This window comes from Populus trichocarpa, chromosome 2 (assembly GCF_000002775.5).
Source record: "Populus trichocarpa isolate Nisqually-1 chromosome 2, P.trichocarpa_v4.1, whole genome shotgun sequence".
Lineage (NCBI taxonomy): Eukaryota > Viridiplantae > Streptophyta > Magnoliopsida > Malpighiales > Salicaceae > Populus > Populus trichocarpa.
In genome coordinates, this window is record NC_037286.2 from 10,452,505 (window position 1) to 10,466,663 (window position 14,159).

At 38.2% G+C, this 14,159-nt stretch overlaps 3 protein-coding genes and 1 non-coding gene across 6 annotated transcripts; 2 read left to right on the top strand and 2 right to left on the bottom strand.

The window, feature by feature from the left end:
- Positions 1-378: 378 nt before the first annotated feature.
- Positions 379-2,840, top strand: LOC7453924 (pentatricopeptide repeat-containing protein At1g02150). The gene is made up of 2 exons (XM_002301203.4): positions 379-848; positions 1,322-2,840. Exons 1-2 carry the CDS (start codon positions 483-485, stop codon positions 2,573-2,575), a joined length of 1,620 nt encoding a protein of 539 aa, XP_002301239.2. The 5' UTR covers positions 379-482; the 3' UTR covers positions 2,576-2,840.
- An 882-nt stretch (positions 2,841-3,722) lies between these two features.
- LOC7453925 (trihelix transcription factor ASIL2) lies at positions 3,723-6,109 on the top strand. The gene has a single exon (XM_002301204.4). It carries the CDS (start codon positions 4,662-4,664, stop codon positions 5,757-5,759), a length of 1,098 nt encoding a protein of 365 aa, XP_002301240.1. The 5' UTR covers positions 3,723-4,661; the 3' UTR covers positions 5,760-6,109.
- A 519-nt stretch (positions 6,110-6,628) lies between these two features.
- On the bottom strand, positions 6,629-6,700 carry TRNAW-CCA (transfer RNA tryptophan (anticodon CCA)). The gene has a single exon. It is a non-coding gene; the product is annotated as a tRNA-Trp (tRNA).
- Positions 6,701-7,117: 417 nt separating this feature from the next.
- LOC7453926 (uncharacterized) lies at positions 7,118-14,148 on the bottom strand. 3 transcript variants are annotated; one of them, XM_024594324.2, is made up of 6 exons: positions 12,673-14,148; positions 9,809-10,373; positions 9,383-9,481; positions 8,836-8,880; positions 7,950-8,087; positions 7,118-7,686 (listed from the first exon to the last, which is right to left on the bottom strand). In XM_024594324.2, the coding sequence occupies exons 2-6, from the start codon at positions 10,127-10,129 to the stop codon at positions 7,339-7,341; spliced, it is 951 nt and encodes a 316-aa protein (XP_024450092.2). In that variant the 5' UTR covers positions 10,130-10,373; positions 12,673-14,148; the 3' UTR covers positions 7,118-7,338. The 3 variants fall into 3 exon arrangements, with proteins under 3 accessions (XP_024450092.2, XP_002302500.3, XP_024450093.2); XM_002302464.4 differs by having other exon boundaries at positions 8,836-8,883; XM_024594325.2 differs by lacking the exon at positions 8,836-8,880.
- Between the last annotated feature and the right edge of the window lie 11 nt (positions 14,149-14,159).

The window sequence follows — 14,159 nt, forward strand, 5'->3', positions numbered from 1 at the left end:
TAATTGGAAGACAAACTCAAAAATAAGTGGAGAGAGGAAGAATATGGTAGGAAATGTGTTTGGGAATCTGTTTTGGAGAAAGCAATGGCTTTGGCTTTTAACCGGTCACCGTAGAAATGCCTTATAACAGAGACCACCATTTTTATTTTTATTTTGTTGGTTAAGAATCCATTGATTGGATTCTTGAACAGAATCGAAAGTGATGTTCGGTTATGGAAAAAGAAAGAAGAAAACAAAATCCTATGTTCCAACACAAATATCGAAATGATAGTAAAAGGAAAATCCTGATATTCTAATTTTTTTTATAAAAAAAATGGTGTATTTTTGGAAGGCTATACAAAGATTCGCAACCACGGACTTTCAGGTAATTTCACCAACTTTATCTTTAAAAATCAAAATCCAACACGACGGAATCTCAGAAGACCAAAACCTCTCTGCTTGACACCTCACCCTGCTGCAATCTCCCAAAACCCTAAGCAAAAATGCTCCTCCAACCTTCCCTTCACCACCACAAGGTCTCCCTCTCATCCACAATCTCCTACTCTCACCCTCTTCCATGGAAAAATCCCAACTTTACCCTGCACCAGACAGTAAACTACAAGAAACTCCCAGTGATCACCTGCTCGATATCACAAATCCACAACTATGGAACAGTGGACTATGAGAGAAGACCAATGATGAAATGGAATGCTATATACAGGAGGATTTCATTGATGGAGAATCCTGAATTGGGTTCTGGTAGTGTGTTGAATCAGTGGGAAAATGATGGAAAAAGGCTTACAAAATGGGAACTTTGTAGGGTTGTTAAGGAGTTGAGGAAGTATAAGAGGTACCAACAAGCTCTTGAGGTAATAAAAACATGGCTCGTTTGGGTGTATTTTTTGAGCTTAAGTTTGTTGCTTTTGTAGATGGGTTTAAAAATTATGAGTTCTTAAACTTTCGAGCTAGCTCCTTTTAGTATTGTTTGAATTTGGTTTCTTTTTTAATTTATTTTGTTAAATGAGTAGTTCATGTACCAGTGTTGATTGGGTTGGCATTCAGTTTCTATTTTGAGTTTGTTATAGTTCATGGATGTTCGGTTTTTTTTAGATGATTGAGTTCTTAGGTTGTTGCTCGAATCTTTTGAATCTGGTATGTTTGGTATTGCTTATGCTGAAAAAATCAAATTCAACGGTTTGCCATTTTACAATTTTGCTTGTAAGTGAGATGGATTTTAGATTTCATTGATTCTTAAGATTATAGTTGAATCAATTTGGGTTTTTTTTTCTTATATAGAGAATGTAGACTAGAGTGTATCGATATTTACTCTTTAAACCTACAGGTCTATGATTGGATGAACAATAGACAAGAGAGGTTTGGATTATCACCTAGTGATGCTGCGATTCAATTAGACCTTATTGCCAAAGTGCGGGGAGTTTCTAGCGCTGAAGATTTTTTCCTAAGGCTTCCCAACACTTTCAAGGATAGGAGGATATATGGAGCTTTGCTGAATGCCTATGTGCGAAACAGAATGAGAGAAAAAGCAGAATCTTTGATTGATGAAATGAGAGGTAAAGATTATGTCACGCATGCACTTCCCTATAATGTGATGATGACTCTCTACATGAACATCAACGAGTACGATAAAGTTGACTTGATAATTTCAGAAATGAATGAGAAAAACATCAAGCTTGACATATATTCATATAATATCTGGTTATCATCTTGTGGATTACAAGGATCAGCTGATAAGATGGAACAGGTATTTGAGCAAATGAAATCGGATGGATCCATCAATCCCAACTGGACAACTTTTAGCACGATGGCTACCATGTACATTAAGATGGGAAAGTTTGAAAAAGCTGAAGACTGCTTGAGGAGGGTTGAGAGTAGAATCACAGGTCGGGATCGGATACCTTATCACTATCTCCTTTCTCTATATGGTAATGTCGGTAACAAAGAAGAGGTTTATCGTGTATGGAATATTTACAAATCTATTTTTCCCAGTATTCCAAATTTGGGTTACCATGCTATGATCTCATCTCTGGTTCGGATGGATGACATTGAAGGGGCAGAAAAGATTTATGAGGAATGGCTATCCATTAAGACATCTTATGACCCAAGAATAGCAAATCTTTTTATGGCTGCTTTTGTTTATCAGGGAAATTTGGATAAAGCTGAGAGTTTTTTTGACCATATGCTTGAAGAAGGAGGAAAGCCAAATTCACATTCATGGGAAATTCTTGCTCAAGGGCATATTTCAGAAAGGAGAACGTCTGAGGCTTTGTCTTGCTTGAAAGAAGCTTTTGCTACTCCAGGATCAAAGAGTTGGAAGCCAAACCCTGCAAATGTATCTTCCTTCTTTAAGCTCTGTGAGGAAGAAGTTGACATGGCAAGCAAGGAAGCTTTAGCGAGTTTTTTGAGGCAGTCAGGACATCTAAAAGATAAAGCATATGCATTACTCCTAGGCATGCCTGTTACTGGTGATGAGCTATCAACAAAGGAAGAGAGAACTGAAGACCAGATTGACAATGAGGAAAATGATGGTGACAATGGGTCTGAAATGCTTGTCAGCCAATTGCAGGGTAGTCTGTGACAACTCCATTGGGGTGCTTCTATATGCAGGAAGTTTATTTTTGACCTTGAGTTGTGGAGCAGGTTTTATCAGAACTTCGGTCACAAGATGCTTTTCTTCGTGGCAATCATCTCCTGCCAAGTTTGTGAGTCCTGCCAGATGCAAATGGTGGCCGGGATTTTGAAATTTGAAAGTTCTGGTGTGGCATGATATTTATTCATACAGATGTTTGTCCTTAAAGACATGCTCAGCAAAGGAATGAATGCCCTTGACTCTTCCTAATTAATGACTGTAACCCATCTCCCGTTCTGCTGTTTTAAATTTTTTGTTGCGGTTTGTTTCGTCAAGGCACAAAAGCAATTTAATTTACGTAGTCAAGCGACTCAAGTCGTCCTGTATAACAGCAAACTGAATGTCAATTCAGTCCCTATGCTTTCGATTCGAGCACAATTCCATCCCTAAATTATTAAGAGTCAATCCCACAACAGGGAGGGTCAGTCTCTGAGGTCCATCCCAAAAGATCAACACACTGCTGCCCAACACACCCAAAATAGAGAATAAGCCGCTCCTGATTTGGTGGTTTGGTAGATAAGCAATGCAATTAATTACCTATTTTCCTGTTTAATTAAGATTTTAGCAAATTGTATCAATTTAAAAAATGCTTAATCAATTTTGTTACCAGAAATCAAACCCGAAAAGTAGAGTTTTCATGAAACTCCTGGCTAGAATCATCAGGCTATGAAACACAAATGAATATTTTCAAGAGCTATCATTTGTCAATAATATATATATTAAAATGCCATACCATTAAAATTATGGATATTTTTTATAAATCTAGAAAAGAATTTATAAAAAAAATATAATCTCTGAAAATATTTGAGAAATTTAAGTAGCTTGAAAAACTATCAACAATTAAAATTTTAAAAAAAATCACACAATAGAGAATTCTTTAACCGTTGATTTTCACGGAATAGATAAAAACAAGGTTTTTTTTCACGGAATATTTTTGTAATAATTTTGAATAAATTTATGTTATTTTAAAATAGAAAATGCAAGGGATGTGTTTTTTTTTATCGTTATTATCTATATCTCAAGAAAATAACTAAAAACTATATAAAATATTAAAATTAGAAGAAAAAAACTGATAATTATTTGGAAGTCGTGGTAGATTTATTATCAATTGGCTATGGCCATGCGCATTGGCGCTTGCCCTACAAAGGAAGGCTGAGCCTAAACCAATTTCCAAAATTAGAATCCAAACAACTCAAAATAAACAGATCACCTCCACCGAAAAAAAGGAAGAAAGAATCCCGGAATCGGATTCTTTTCAAAAACAAAAAAAAAGTCGCTATTATCTCTCCGATAAAACTTTAAAAGCTGGCCACTAATAGTAAACACCACCTCTTGTCCCCGCACCTCCCTCCTCAGTCAAACCGAAGACCACAATCCACTAAAAAAACACCACTAAAAAGTGACTGCTGCTCGTTAATAATGCCAGCGCAAATAACCTCCCAAGTCATTGAACCACCCACCACCGTAGACGGTGGGTTACCACTTACCACTATTCCCCAAATGGATGATGATGATGATGATTATCTTAATCATCTATGATCATCACAGCCACCATCATGGCCAAAAAGTCAGAAAGTGGACCTCTCTTTTGTCCCTAGACTAAGGGTGCGCACGTTAGCCCTTCCCTCCCCGCCCACTCACTCACCCAAGCGGTGGCCTCATCCGCACACCCCTCCCTCCCCCCACCCTCCCTCCCTTATTCAATATGCCAACAAACCCCAATTTCCCCCTTCCACCACCACATCCACAACAACAACCACAACCGCTTTTCTTTTTCTCTCTTATCCTCCCTCCCTCTTCAACCTCAAGTATCCCCCTTAACGTTCGCCACCTCTCTTTTCTTTCTTATCGGTCGCTACCACCACCAGAACCACCACACGCAGTTTTCTCTCTAATCTGCCACCTCCACGACAAACACAACAAACCCACTATTCCATTTTCTCTCTAATCTTCCCCACTCTTCGCCCTCAAAATCTTTCCTTTGCTAACGTGCGCCGATTTTAACCACGAAAGCCCTTAATCCACACCCGCACCCATGTCCGCGCCAATCAAAACCGGATCGCCATCATCACCACAAGATCTGACCCCCCTCCAAACAACCGCTCAACAAACTCTCCCTGCACCGCCAACGCATCCATCCACCAACCCACGGCGTCTGCCTCCACCATGTTGGACCCCAGATGAAACCGTGGCCTTAATCGACGCTTACCGTGACAAATGGTACACGCTCCGCCGCGGTAATCTCAAAGCGAACCACTGGCAAGAAGTAGCTGATGCTGTAGCTCGCCGTTGTCCAGATGCTTCGCCACCAAAAACAGCTGTGCAGTGCCGCCACAAGATGGAAAAGCTCCGGAAACGGTACCGGACCGAGATCCAAAGGGCTCGATCTATGCCGGTCTCGAGGTTTACGTCATCTTGGGTCCATTTTAAGAGAATGGATGCGATGGAAAAGGGGCCTCAAGCTAAGGCTGATTATAATTCAGAGAGCGAAGGCGATGATAATGACGATGATAACGAGGATGATGGTGATATTCGTGGATCTTATTTAGAGAATTGTAGGAATGCTAAAAATTTTATGAATACGCGAAGTATTCAAAAGCTTTATGGAAATGGGATTGGGAATCCGGGGAATGGTGGCGATAATAATGGCTTGAGTGGCGGAAATTCTAGTTTGGGTTCGGGTAATGCTGGTGGATTTCGAATTAGAATACCGACAGGAGTTAGCGTAGCGCAGCCGGGACCTAAATTTTATGCCAAAACAGAGCAGAAGCATGGTGGGAGTCCTAATATGGGTGTTAATGCGAGCCCAGACCCCTACCCGAAGCCTAAATATGGAGGTGGGGTGGGGACTAGTAGTAGGGTTATGAGGGGGAGTGAGGAAATGGGGAGGAAAAGGGAAAGGGAGCCGATGGAGGAGTTGGTTGCAGCGGTAAAGGTATTGGGAGATGGGTTTGTTAGAATGGAGCAAATGAAGATGGAAATGGCTAGAGAGATGGAGACAATGAGGATGGAAATGGAGATGAAGCGAACGGAGATGATTCTGGATTCGCAACAGAGGATTGTTGAAGCTTTTGCTAAAGCTTTATCAGAGAAGAAGAAGAGGCCTAAGAGAATGCCCTCACCTGAGTCATAGGCGGGTGAATGCGACTGTCTTTTGTTTTTGTTGTTAGTGTTTGACTATTGTTTGTGGTAGGGATGGAGTGGTGCGGTCAGATTTCATTCATCTTTGGATGAATAGATGGAGATGAGCAAGTCAAGGGTTGAATCTTCATGTTTAGATCAGTGTTAATCCACTCGTTTTGTGATTGTTTATTTAGCAACTTGGGAAGATGTGGAACTTTGTTAGTCTTTTCAACTTAACTTTTGGATCAATGTAGCCTTAAATTTGTGAGATTAGATGCGTGTGTACAAGATGCTCGATATGGTTTTTGTGTTTGTAGTGTTTTTATTGAATGGATATTCGAAAGTGGTGGAAGAACCAAATGATTTGCTAGGTAGGGAATCAAAACATTGGGCATTCCCTTAGCATCAAGTGACTGTGAGATGGTTACTCTTTTTTTGTATGATTAGTTTTAGATTTTTTGCTACACTTTTCCTTTCAAGCACTTCTGAAGTTGTGCACTTTTACTTGGTGGATAGAACTCGGAAGTTAGATGTGCAAAAGGGATCGTATCTTGAAGTTGCAGAGGTTTCCCCTGACTTGTTTACACGGTTCAATAGGGATTTTTGCTTTTTCTTTGAAACTGAGGTTTCAGTTTTTCAGATGAATATGTTGCTTGTACATTTGAAGGAATGCAACTTGCTTGTATGGCATCTTACTCATAAAAAGGTTATGCTCCCAGTGTTACTGTCAGCTCAAAAACCGAGTCAGGTGGGATTTTGAGCACCCGTACATCTCTTGTCAAAACTGATCCTTCTAAGTTCTAAAAGCCAAATATCTCAGCATGTCGTTAGTTGTCATAAATATAGAGAAAAATAAAAGAATGGATCATTCTTGGGAATTGAACCCGACGTGAATCGAACACGCAACCTTCTGATCTGGAGTCAGACGCGCTACCATTGCGCCACGGATCCTTACTGTCAATATATGTTGTAAATATTTATTTAGTCATTGTTAATAAGACCATGAACTTGGCTTGCCCGACATCAAACCACACTCGACGTGTGAACTTTGAATGCTGTATCAGAACCTTGAGTTTAGGATTCTGGCAGTGATATATCAATAGGATAGAGGCTAAGTTCGAATTGGAACATGACTCTCGCCTGATGGTAACGAGAAGGAAGGGTGTGTGCACATACAAAACAGCGTTGCTCGAAATGAAACCATGTGAAGCTGTCTTAAAGATACAGAACAAGCGGCCAACAACACAGGCATTTAAACAAGCTGAAGTAAACCACCAACAACCCTCATGGGACGAGTAAAACATTCTCCATCTATCTCTGGATGAAGTTTCAAGATGGGGATAACATAAAAACTGTTTTGCAGCACGGTTGAATATAGATTTCTTCCTTCATTTCTCGTATTTCTCTCTCTTTTTTTATTTCTTTTTTTAATCTACAAAATAGATCCACTACAAGGAGGAGCTACCAAAAATTGGGGTCCAAATCATCCCTTTAGTCCAATTGTGAATCTAAAATACACCTAAGAAGTAAGTGCACGACAATAAACACCTAAAAACTAAGACCCGCTTGAGCTGGTGCCTCTGTTCGTATTAAAGTTTTAAGTTTCCGACACTTCTCTTGATTCTTCGGACATGTAATGGGACAGGATTTTCCAAGACAGCAACATTAATATTACTCCACACTTCTGGCTTGGCTGGGAGCTGTGCAATTCTCTCTATGATCTCCATATCTTCAGTAAGAACGAAACCAAACACTGTATATGCCTTATTCCACTCATTGTGGTTAGCTAAACTGATGAAGAATTCTGGACCAGAATCAACCCATGCAACCGAACCTCTTCTAATGGTAGGGAAAGCCTCTGTTGGAATATCCTTAAATACTGTCCCATAGGATCCAAGAGTCCCTTGAATTAGTGCAAATGGAGGGCCGTATGGAGCCTGCACAGCTCAAGTGAGGAGATTTATAGTTAGAAAACTCAAAATACGGAAAAACACATTACCTTGCATGTTATGTTATATGAGGTTTAGTTAGAATACTGTGTGAGAAGAGCACTCCAACGCAATTTGTTTCAAGATCACTCCTGTTCTAAGTAATTCTTTCGGAAATTATGGAAATCCCAAGCCAAACATGGAACTTTATCAATTGGCAGGCAGCCAGGCTCTTCAATGGGCCTACTTAAAACTTGGTATTTAGATCTTACATGTTCAATATGATTTCCTTCTGGATCCCAAGACTTTCCCCTGCTTTCTGCACGGTAAAAGTGGCAGCCCACACAATGGCGTGATGCCAACAACTCAAGAATATACGAAATAGAATGTGGGGCACAATCAGGTAATAGCTGCACATAGCATCACAATAAAGCTGGGTTAGAGCTAATACTAGAGTAAAAAAACAACATTTAGTAGGCTGCAACGTGCAAACATCAAATGATAGTTGACTTGATGATTTCCAGTATACTCAACTAGTTACTTAGATGGCAATAAGAACCCAAAGAAAACATGCAGAACAATAGGTGATTTTTTTGTTCTTTTTACTGTATCTCTCCTGCTTCCAGGAGTGTAGACGAGCCTACTGCCACACAAGTTTGAGATAGGCATGCCTGGTGCATTTTATGTTAGGTCATATATCATCACCATGCACTCTAATTGAACATCAACAGCAAAAGACAGCAAGCACCACACAGGTGACCATAAGTGTGTTACTGCAATCAGCTGCCCTAACACTGAGGGTCTTCACTATGTTAATGCTTTAGAGGGCAGTTATCAGCTGGAGTTTATGAGATGATGAGACAGTATAACTGTTGTGCATTTTTTACAGAACTAACTTCAATTTCCTATGTTGGATATGCTGCCATTCATTCTAACTTGTAACAATAACGGAGAACGTTTATAAACCATTGCAACAAATCTTGCAAGGGGTTGATCACCTAATTTAGCAGACAACATAAAAGCATATCGTTTTAGGAACATGCAGGTTGGAATCATAAGCATATGTTATAAAGTATGAAGAGTGTTGTGTTTGAAACTCATACCAGCGACTACCATATAAGAAAGGTCAGGCATACAGGAATGTCGATGAACACTTACTTTTACATGAAATGTCCCGTATCGCGTTTCAAATCCAACAATGCCCTGCTAAGGAAAAGGAAAAATGAAAGATGATCAACAAATCAGCAACTGAGAACTCAAGGTAGATATGCTAATGCTCACAGCTGTGGAAACTAGAAACATGAATTAACAGATATGTTTCAGAATTTCACCCATGTGTTGATGATGAAGAAATGGAGGTCCTTCATGTGACCAACTAATAGTTATATTGGTGGATTATTATCCAAGGAAAAATCAAATAAGGCCCAAAGAATTTTCTTCAGGAAACCAACATGGATGATAATTCGATCCTCCTACACTTTTAGAAATAAAACAAAAGGAGTTGCCATTCAAATCCAGCTACTATCATATCTGAGAATATTGATCGTCAATGTTTTCCACTTTATTTTTAATACACGATGTGTACTTAGCTGTTGCCTTTGGATAACTGTGAAAATGCACACGCATCGATGTTAGGTGCTACTGTACTCAACGAGAAGCTAGGAGAACATTGCAACATCCATAAGACCTTCACTAAGTAATGTACCTCTCCTCTCCCAAAAACAACTCCAGAAGTCCACACAACATGATCTCCTGAGTCTCGCTTTTCAGGCTCCAAGGTATCCTTCTGTTTCTTCAGCCAACACTAAAGCAGAAAAGGAAAAAATGTCTCAGAATCATGCACATGCACACGACTGTAAACACAAATTATACCAAAAAAAACATTTTTAACCCATTCTCAATCAGACCAAGTCACTTTCTGCATGGCTTTTCTGTTCATTTAAAATTCTGCGTAGCACACAAGAGGCGATGTCTGCTAGTGTTTAAAATTTACTTTGATGGCAAAATATCATAAAATTGCAGAAATGAATCATCATTTCATTCTAATTACAAAAAAAAGAGAGAAATCAACAACAAATTCATTAAAAATACTATAACTTGAAACTCAAAATGAAATTGGAAAGGACCATACCTCACCAAATTGATCACCACAAGCCAGTTTATCTCCACAAAACACCCAAGAATCACACAAACAAGGCCCGCTATCATCACTGCACATTCCTTTACAAGCCAAGCAACAATCTTTAGAAGAATTGACTTTATATTCAGAACCCCATTTAACAGCATCTCCCCATAGCTCCAAATGTTCAATCCCTCTACAACAATCTCCATTTCTATCTTCACGCTTCAAATCATCGCTAACTCTTGAGTCCAAAAACTCTGTACTATTAATAGGTGGTCTAAACAGTGCTGAGAAACATAGGTAGACCATGCAACAGGAGATTGTACCCATCGAGAAAAGAACCAGAAATCCATAACGACGATTTCTAGATAGGTTTGCTTGCGACCCATTTAAAATTTTAAAGAGACCCGGATGGGTTTTTGGTTAAATTTGATTCTTGATTAGTTTCTTGATTTATTGGAATTTGGTGAGAATGGAAACAGGGGACTCTGTTTTTTCTGGTTGTCGTGAGATTGTCAGGGAAGTTTGGAGCAGAAATCTAACGATACGCTTGCTTGTTGTGGACACGTTTACCCTTAAGGAAGGAAGAAAGAGAATTTTCTATTAAAAATGTTCATGGCATGAAAATCTCTGGTATTTTTTTCTTATTAACACGTATTTAAAAAGGTTTTTGAAATAGAAGAACATTTGGCAAAATAGTGAGTATTTTTGTTTATTAGTACTGTTTTAAAGAAAAATTAGTAAAATATCACAATTAAAAAAAATTTAAAAATGATTAAATAATATAGTTTGGTACACATCATTATGAGAAAATAATATGCGACATTTAAAATTGTAGTATGCGAGAAACATAACATTTTAAAGAAATTGTTAAATAGGTTGCATGATAACATTTTAAAGAAATTGTTAAATGGGTTGCATGAATTACAATGAGAAAAGAGGAAAGAGAAAAAAAACTTAAAGGTATATTGAAGCCTCATTACAACATCACTAGTATCATAAAAAAATCTCGAGACGAATCTAACAAAACCAAGAAAAGTTATTAGTGGTGTCTGGAGCGAACCACATTCTTCATCCAAAGACAAGTAAGCAATTACAATGAAAAGAAAGGAGAGAAGAATAAAAGAAAAAAGATTAGACCTCAAAGACAAATCAAATATATGATTATGACATCACTGGTAAAATTAAAATAATCTTAACAAGATAAATCCATTAACACCAATTAAGGTAACCAACGGTGACTGCAATGGGTCACACTCTACGTCCAAAGGCAAGTGAATCATCTGTCACGTCTAACTCACTTCGATCATCGTTGGTGATCTTTCTTGGTATCATTAAATTTGTCTCTGTCAAGATCTTTTCTCTGATACCGATGATGTCATAATTGAAACTTTGACGTGTCTTTGTAGTCTCTTTCTTTCTTTATTTATTTTTTTTTTCTCTCATATCTCCTCATTGTAATTGTTTACTTGCCCTTTAACAGAAAGTGTGGCCCACTCTGATAACTATTAATGACATTTCTTAGTGTCGTTGAATTTATCTCATCGATGATCTTTCTGATAGTACAACTGATGTCGTAATTAGAGCTTCGATGTGCTTTCAATATCTTTTTTTTTTTGTACTATCCTCTATGCAATCCATTTAACAATTTTTTTTGAAATGTCGCATTTCTCACTGACTTTAAATGTCGTGTTTTCCAATCGCATTTACCACACTGTTATTTTGCAATTTGTTTTTTAAAAAAGTGTCAATTTTAAAAAATCAAAATAGCATAGTCTGGTATTTGTTACTGCTAGAAATAAGAACTTTGTAGCAGTTGGTTCAAAAGAAATTATTAAAACAAGTTGACACAAATTTCTAGGAAAAGAGCAGAGAAAAGAAAACAAGGTGACACAATTATTAGTGTAGGGGCGCACTATCACTGGATTTTAATATTTATTTGGGCTGAAACGAGATGCATTATTTATTCAATATCACGTAGAAGCTAAGATAGTTCGTGCTTTTAGAAACCACTTAATTGTTCACAAACTATCTTGCAATCTTAAGGGACAAATAAATAGCTAAGATAATTTACTCCGTTGACTAATTGAATTCGAAACTTAGCAATCACTTGAGAAACGTATTCTTCATAGATGTAGAGAATACGTCCAAAAATATTTTAATCTTGGATGAAGTTTAAATTAACATTAAAATACCTTTTCAGCGTATAGATGGAAGGAAAAAAAAAACGTTAAAGTGAACTCTCACGTGATGCTTTGCACTCTCTATTGAGCTAGATCATCCATTTAATTTTAATCGTGAATCATTCACAAACAAAGAATCGTTATTTGTGGTGAAGCAAATCATAGGCCGAGGCTTGGAAAAGTGGACGGCAGCTGGACGGTTGGCATACTTTTTATCTGTTTTTGGTGCTTTTTTCTCTGGCGTGAAACGATGAGGAAATAAATTCGAGTAAAAGCCAGCATGAAATCTGTAATGAGCTGGTATGCCAGCTTCCGATCCAAGTTGAAACGTTTCAACAAGACGATCAATTCTCCCTCGGACACTGTTTGAGCAAGCGGGAGCACAGCGAGACTAGAGCCACAAAACATGTTTTGAAGCATGGGTTTGTTAACTTGGTTTCCCTTTTTGAGATCAACATCAGCAGTCACTAGATGCAAACTACCATTATAAAGCCGATGATATAAAAAAAGTTCGAGAGGTTGCTACAATACATTCCTCAGGAATCTTACAAATAAAAGCAAAACAAGTGTCAACCAATGCATGAAATGAGGTAATGCCAGACAGCTTGTTTATCCAAGACAATATCAGAATGGAATCAAACCGATTTACAGGGGAACCATAAAAACTCAGACGATGAGCAAAGAACTTACATTTGATTCATAACGAAGATGAAAACTTGATTTCTGTTGGCACAAGAGAAGAGTAGCTCAAAATTGCTTCAAATGAAAATAGCACAACCCAGAGAGACTCCAATTATAAAGGCAAACCCCGACACCAGTTCTACAAAACAAGCAAATAACCTACCATCCAAGTTCGTTGTTAGTTGAAAAGAAAAATACCCGACCCCTCAAAAGGGCCACACATGACGTACATGAAAAATTAAAATCATCCTCATGGACAGCCTCCTCACCACCGAATCTTATTTCCTTTTGGAATCTATACTATCCTGATGAGAGATCTTTCACTCTGCATGTACATATGTAACACTTATCTTCGAGCCAATATCACAACAAGGAATTGACACTGAAGACCTCAGAAGGGCTGCGACAGGCATCCTCAAGAAAAGTAAACAAGTAAATCTGGTTTTTCATGCTGAATGAGTAGGCTTCTTTTATTTCGGTTATTCACCTGCTTTACAAAACAGCAAAATGCAATCTCAAGGGTGATGAAAACTCAAGCCTGTCCAAAAGACCTTATCTATTCAGCAAGATGAATTCCACTATAACCTACCGAAACAGCTACCCCTCTCATTTCAACTACCAAAGCATTACCCAACATAGTAAACTGAACATTGATTAAATTCAAAGGAAACTCCAACCAAGTATTGTTGAGCTGTACTGGTTTCTGAGAAAAGAAATCCGCTTGCAAGGACCTAAACCACAACTATCCCACAAAAGCACCAAGCACTTGTGAATCAAATTTCCTTTCTTTCACCACCAAATCAGGCAGTTGGTGTCAAACCTATATTAACTTTAATAAACCAGAAGAGCCCAGCAACAGGTGGTTTTTTATCAAGCAAAGACAGTGAAAATAAAATAGCAAATGTCCGTCAGTTGCAGCATTATGATTTTACTGCTGGTGACAGAAAAAGCTTCTATCATTAACAAACCATCTTGTTTGCCAAACATACTCCATGTATAACATATTCCAACTCTTGACAAAGCAAAACTAAATGCAAGAAACACAAAACCCAGTTTTTACACAACACGTCAAACAAAGATGTTTCACAAAGTCCACACACTCTTGATAATATGTTCAGCTTTCCATTGCATCTTAGAAACACTTCCAAAGTAAAAACATATCATATAGGGGTGCCGGCCATCAGGACAATGGGGACATTAGTCCTTTTTGTAAATCAGCGTGCAATGAAACGACCCTGATGCAAACCATGTACATTTGGCAATGACCGCAGCCACCAGTAATAGAGCTAGACCATTAGTTAGAGATCCATAAATAGCTTGAGGCACCACAGTTCCAAAAACGTTTGCTTTGTGATTATGCTAGTTTAATGTATTGCATTAGTTTCATTTAGATGCTGCTTATGCCCATTAAGCGAAACATATGGCTGTGGCATGGTACAAACACAACTAAATGCCTTCCAAGTCTTATTTCAAAGCTTTTCCAATGAATTTAACGT

Bases quoted from the DNA above. Each gene is read 5' to 3' on its own strand.
- LOC7453924 (XM_002301203.4), top strand. From the start codon at position 483: ATGCTCCTCCAACCTTCCCTTCACCACCACAAGGTCTCCCTCTCATCC. The intron at 849-1,321 runs GTAATAAAAACA...TTAAACCTACAG, and splicing joins GGTACCAACAAGCTCTTGAG to GTCTATGATTGGATGAACAA.
- LOC7453925 (XM_002301204.4), top strand. From the start codon at position 4,662: ATGTCCGCGCCAATCAAAACCGGATCGCCATCATCACCACAAGATCTG.
- LOC7453926 (XM_002302464.4), bottom strand. From the start codon at position 10,129: ATGGGTACAATCTCCTGTTGCATGGTCTACCTATGTTTCTCAGCACTG. The intron at 9,482-9,808 runs GTATGGTCCTTT...TTTCTGCTTTAG, and splicing joins GTGGTGATCAATTTGGTGAG to TGTTGGCTGAAGAAACAGAA. The intron at 8,088-8,835 runs GTAAGTGTTCAT...TGCTATGTGCAG, and splicing joins ACGGGACATTTCATGTAAAA to CTATTACCTGATTGTGCCCC.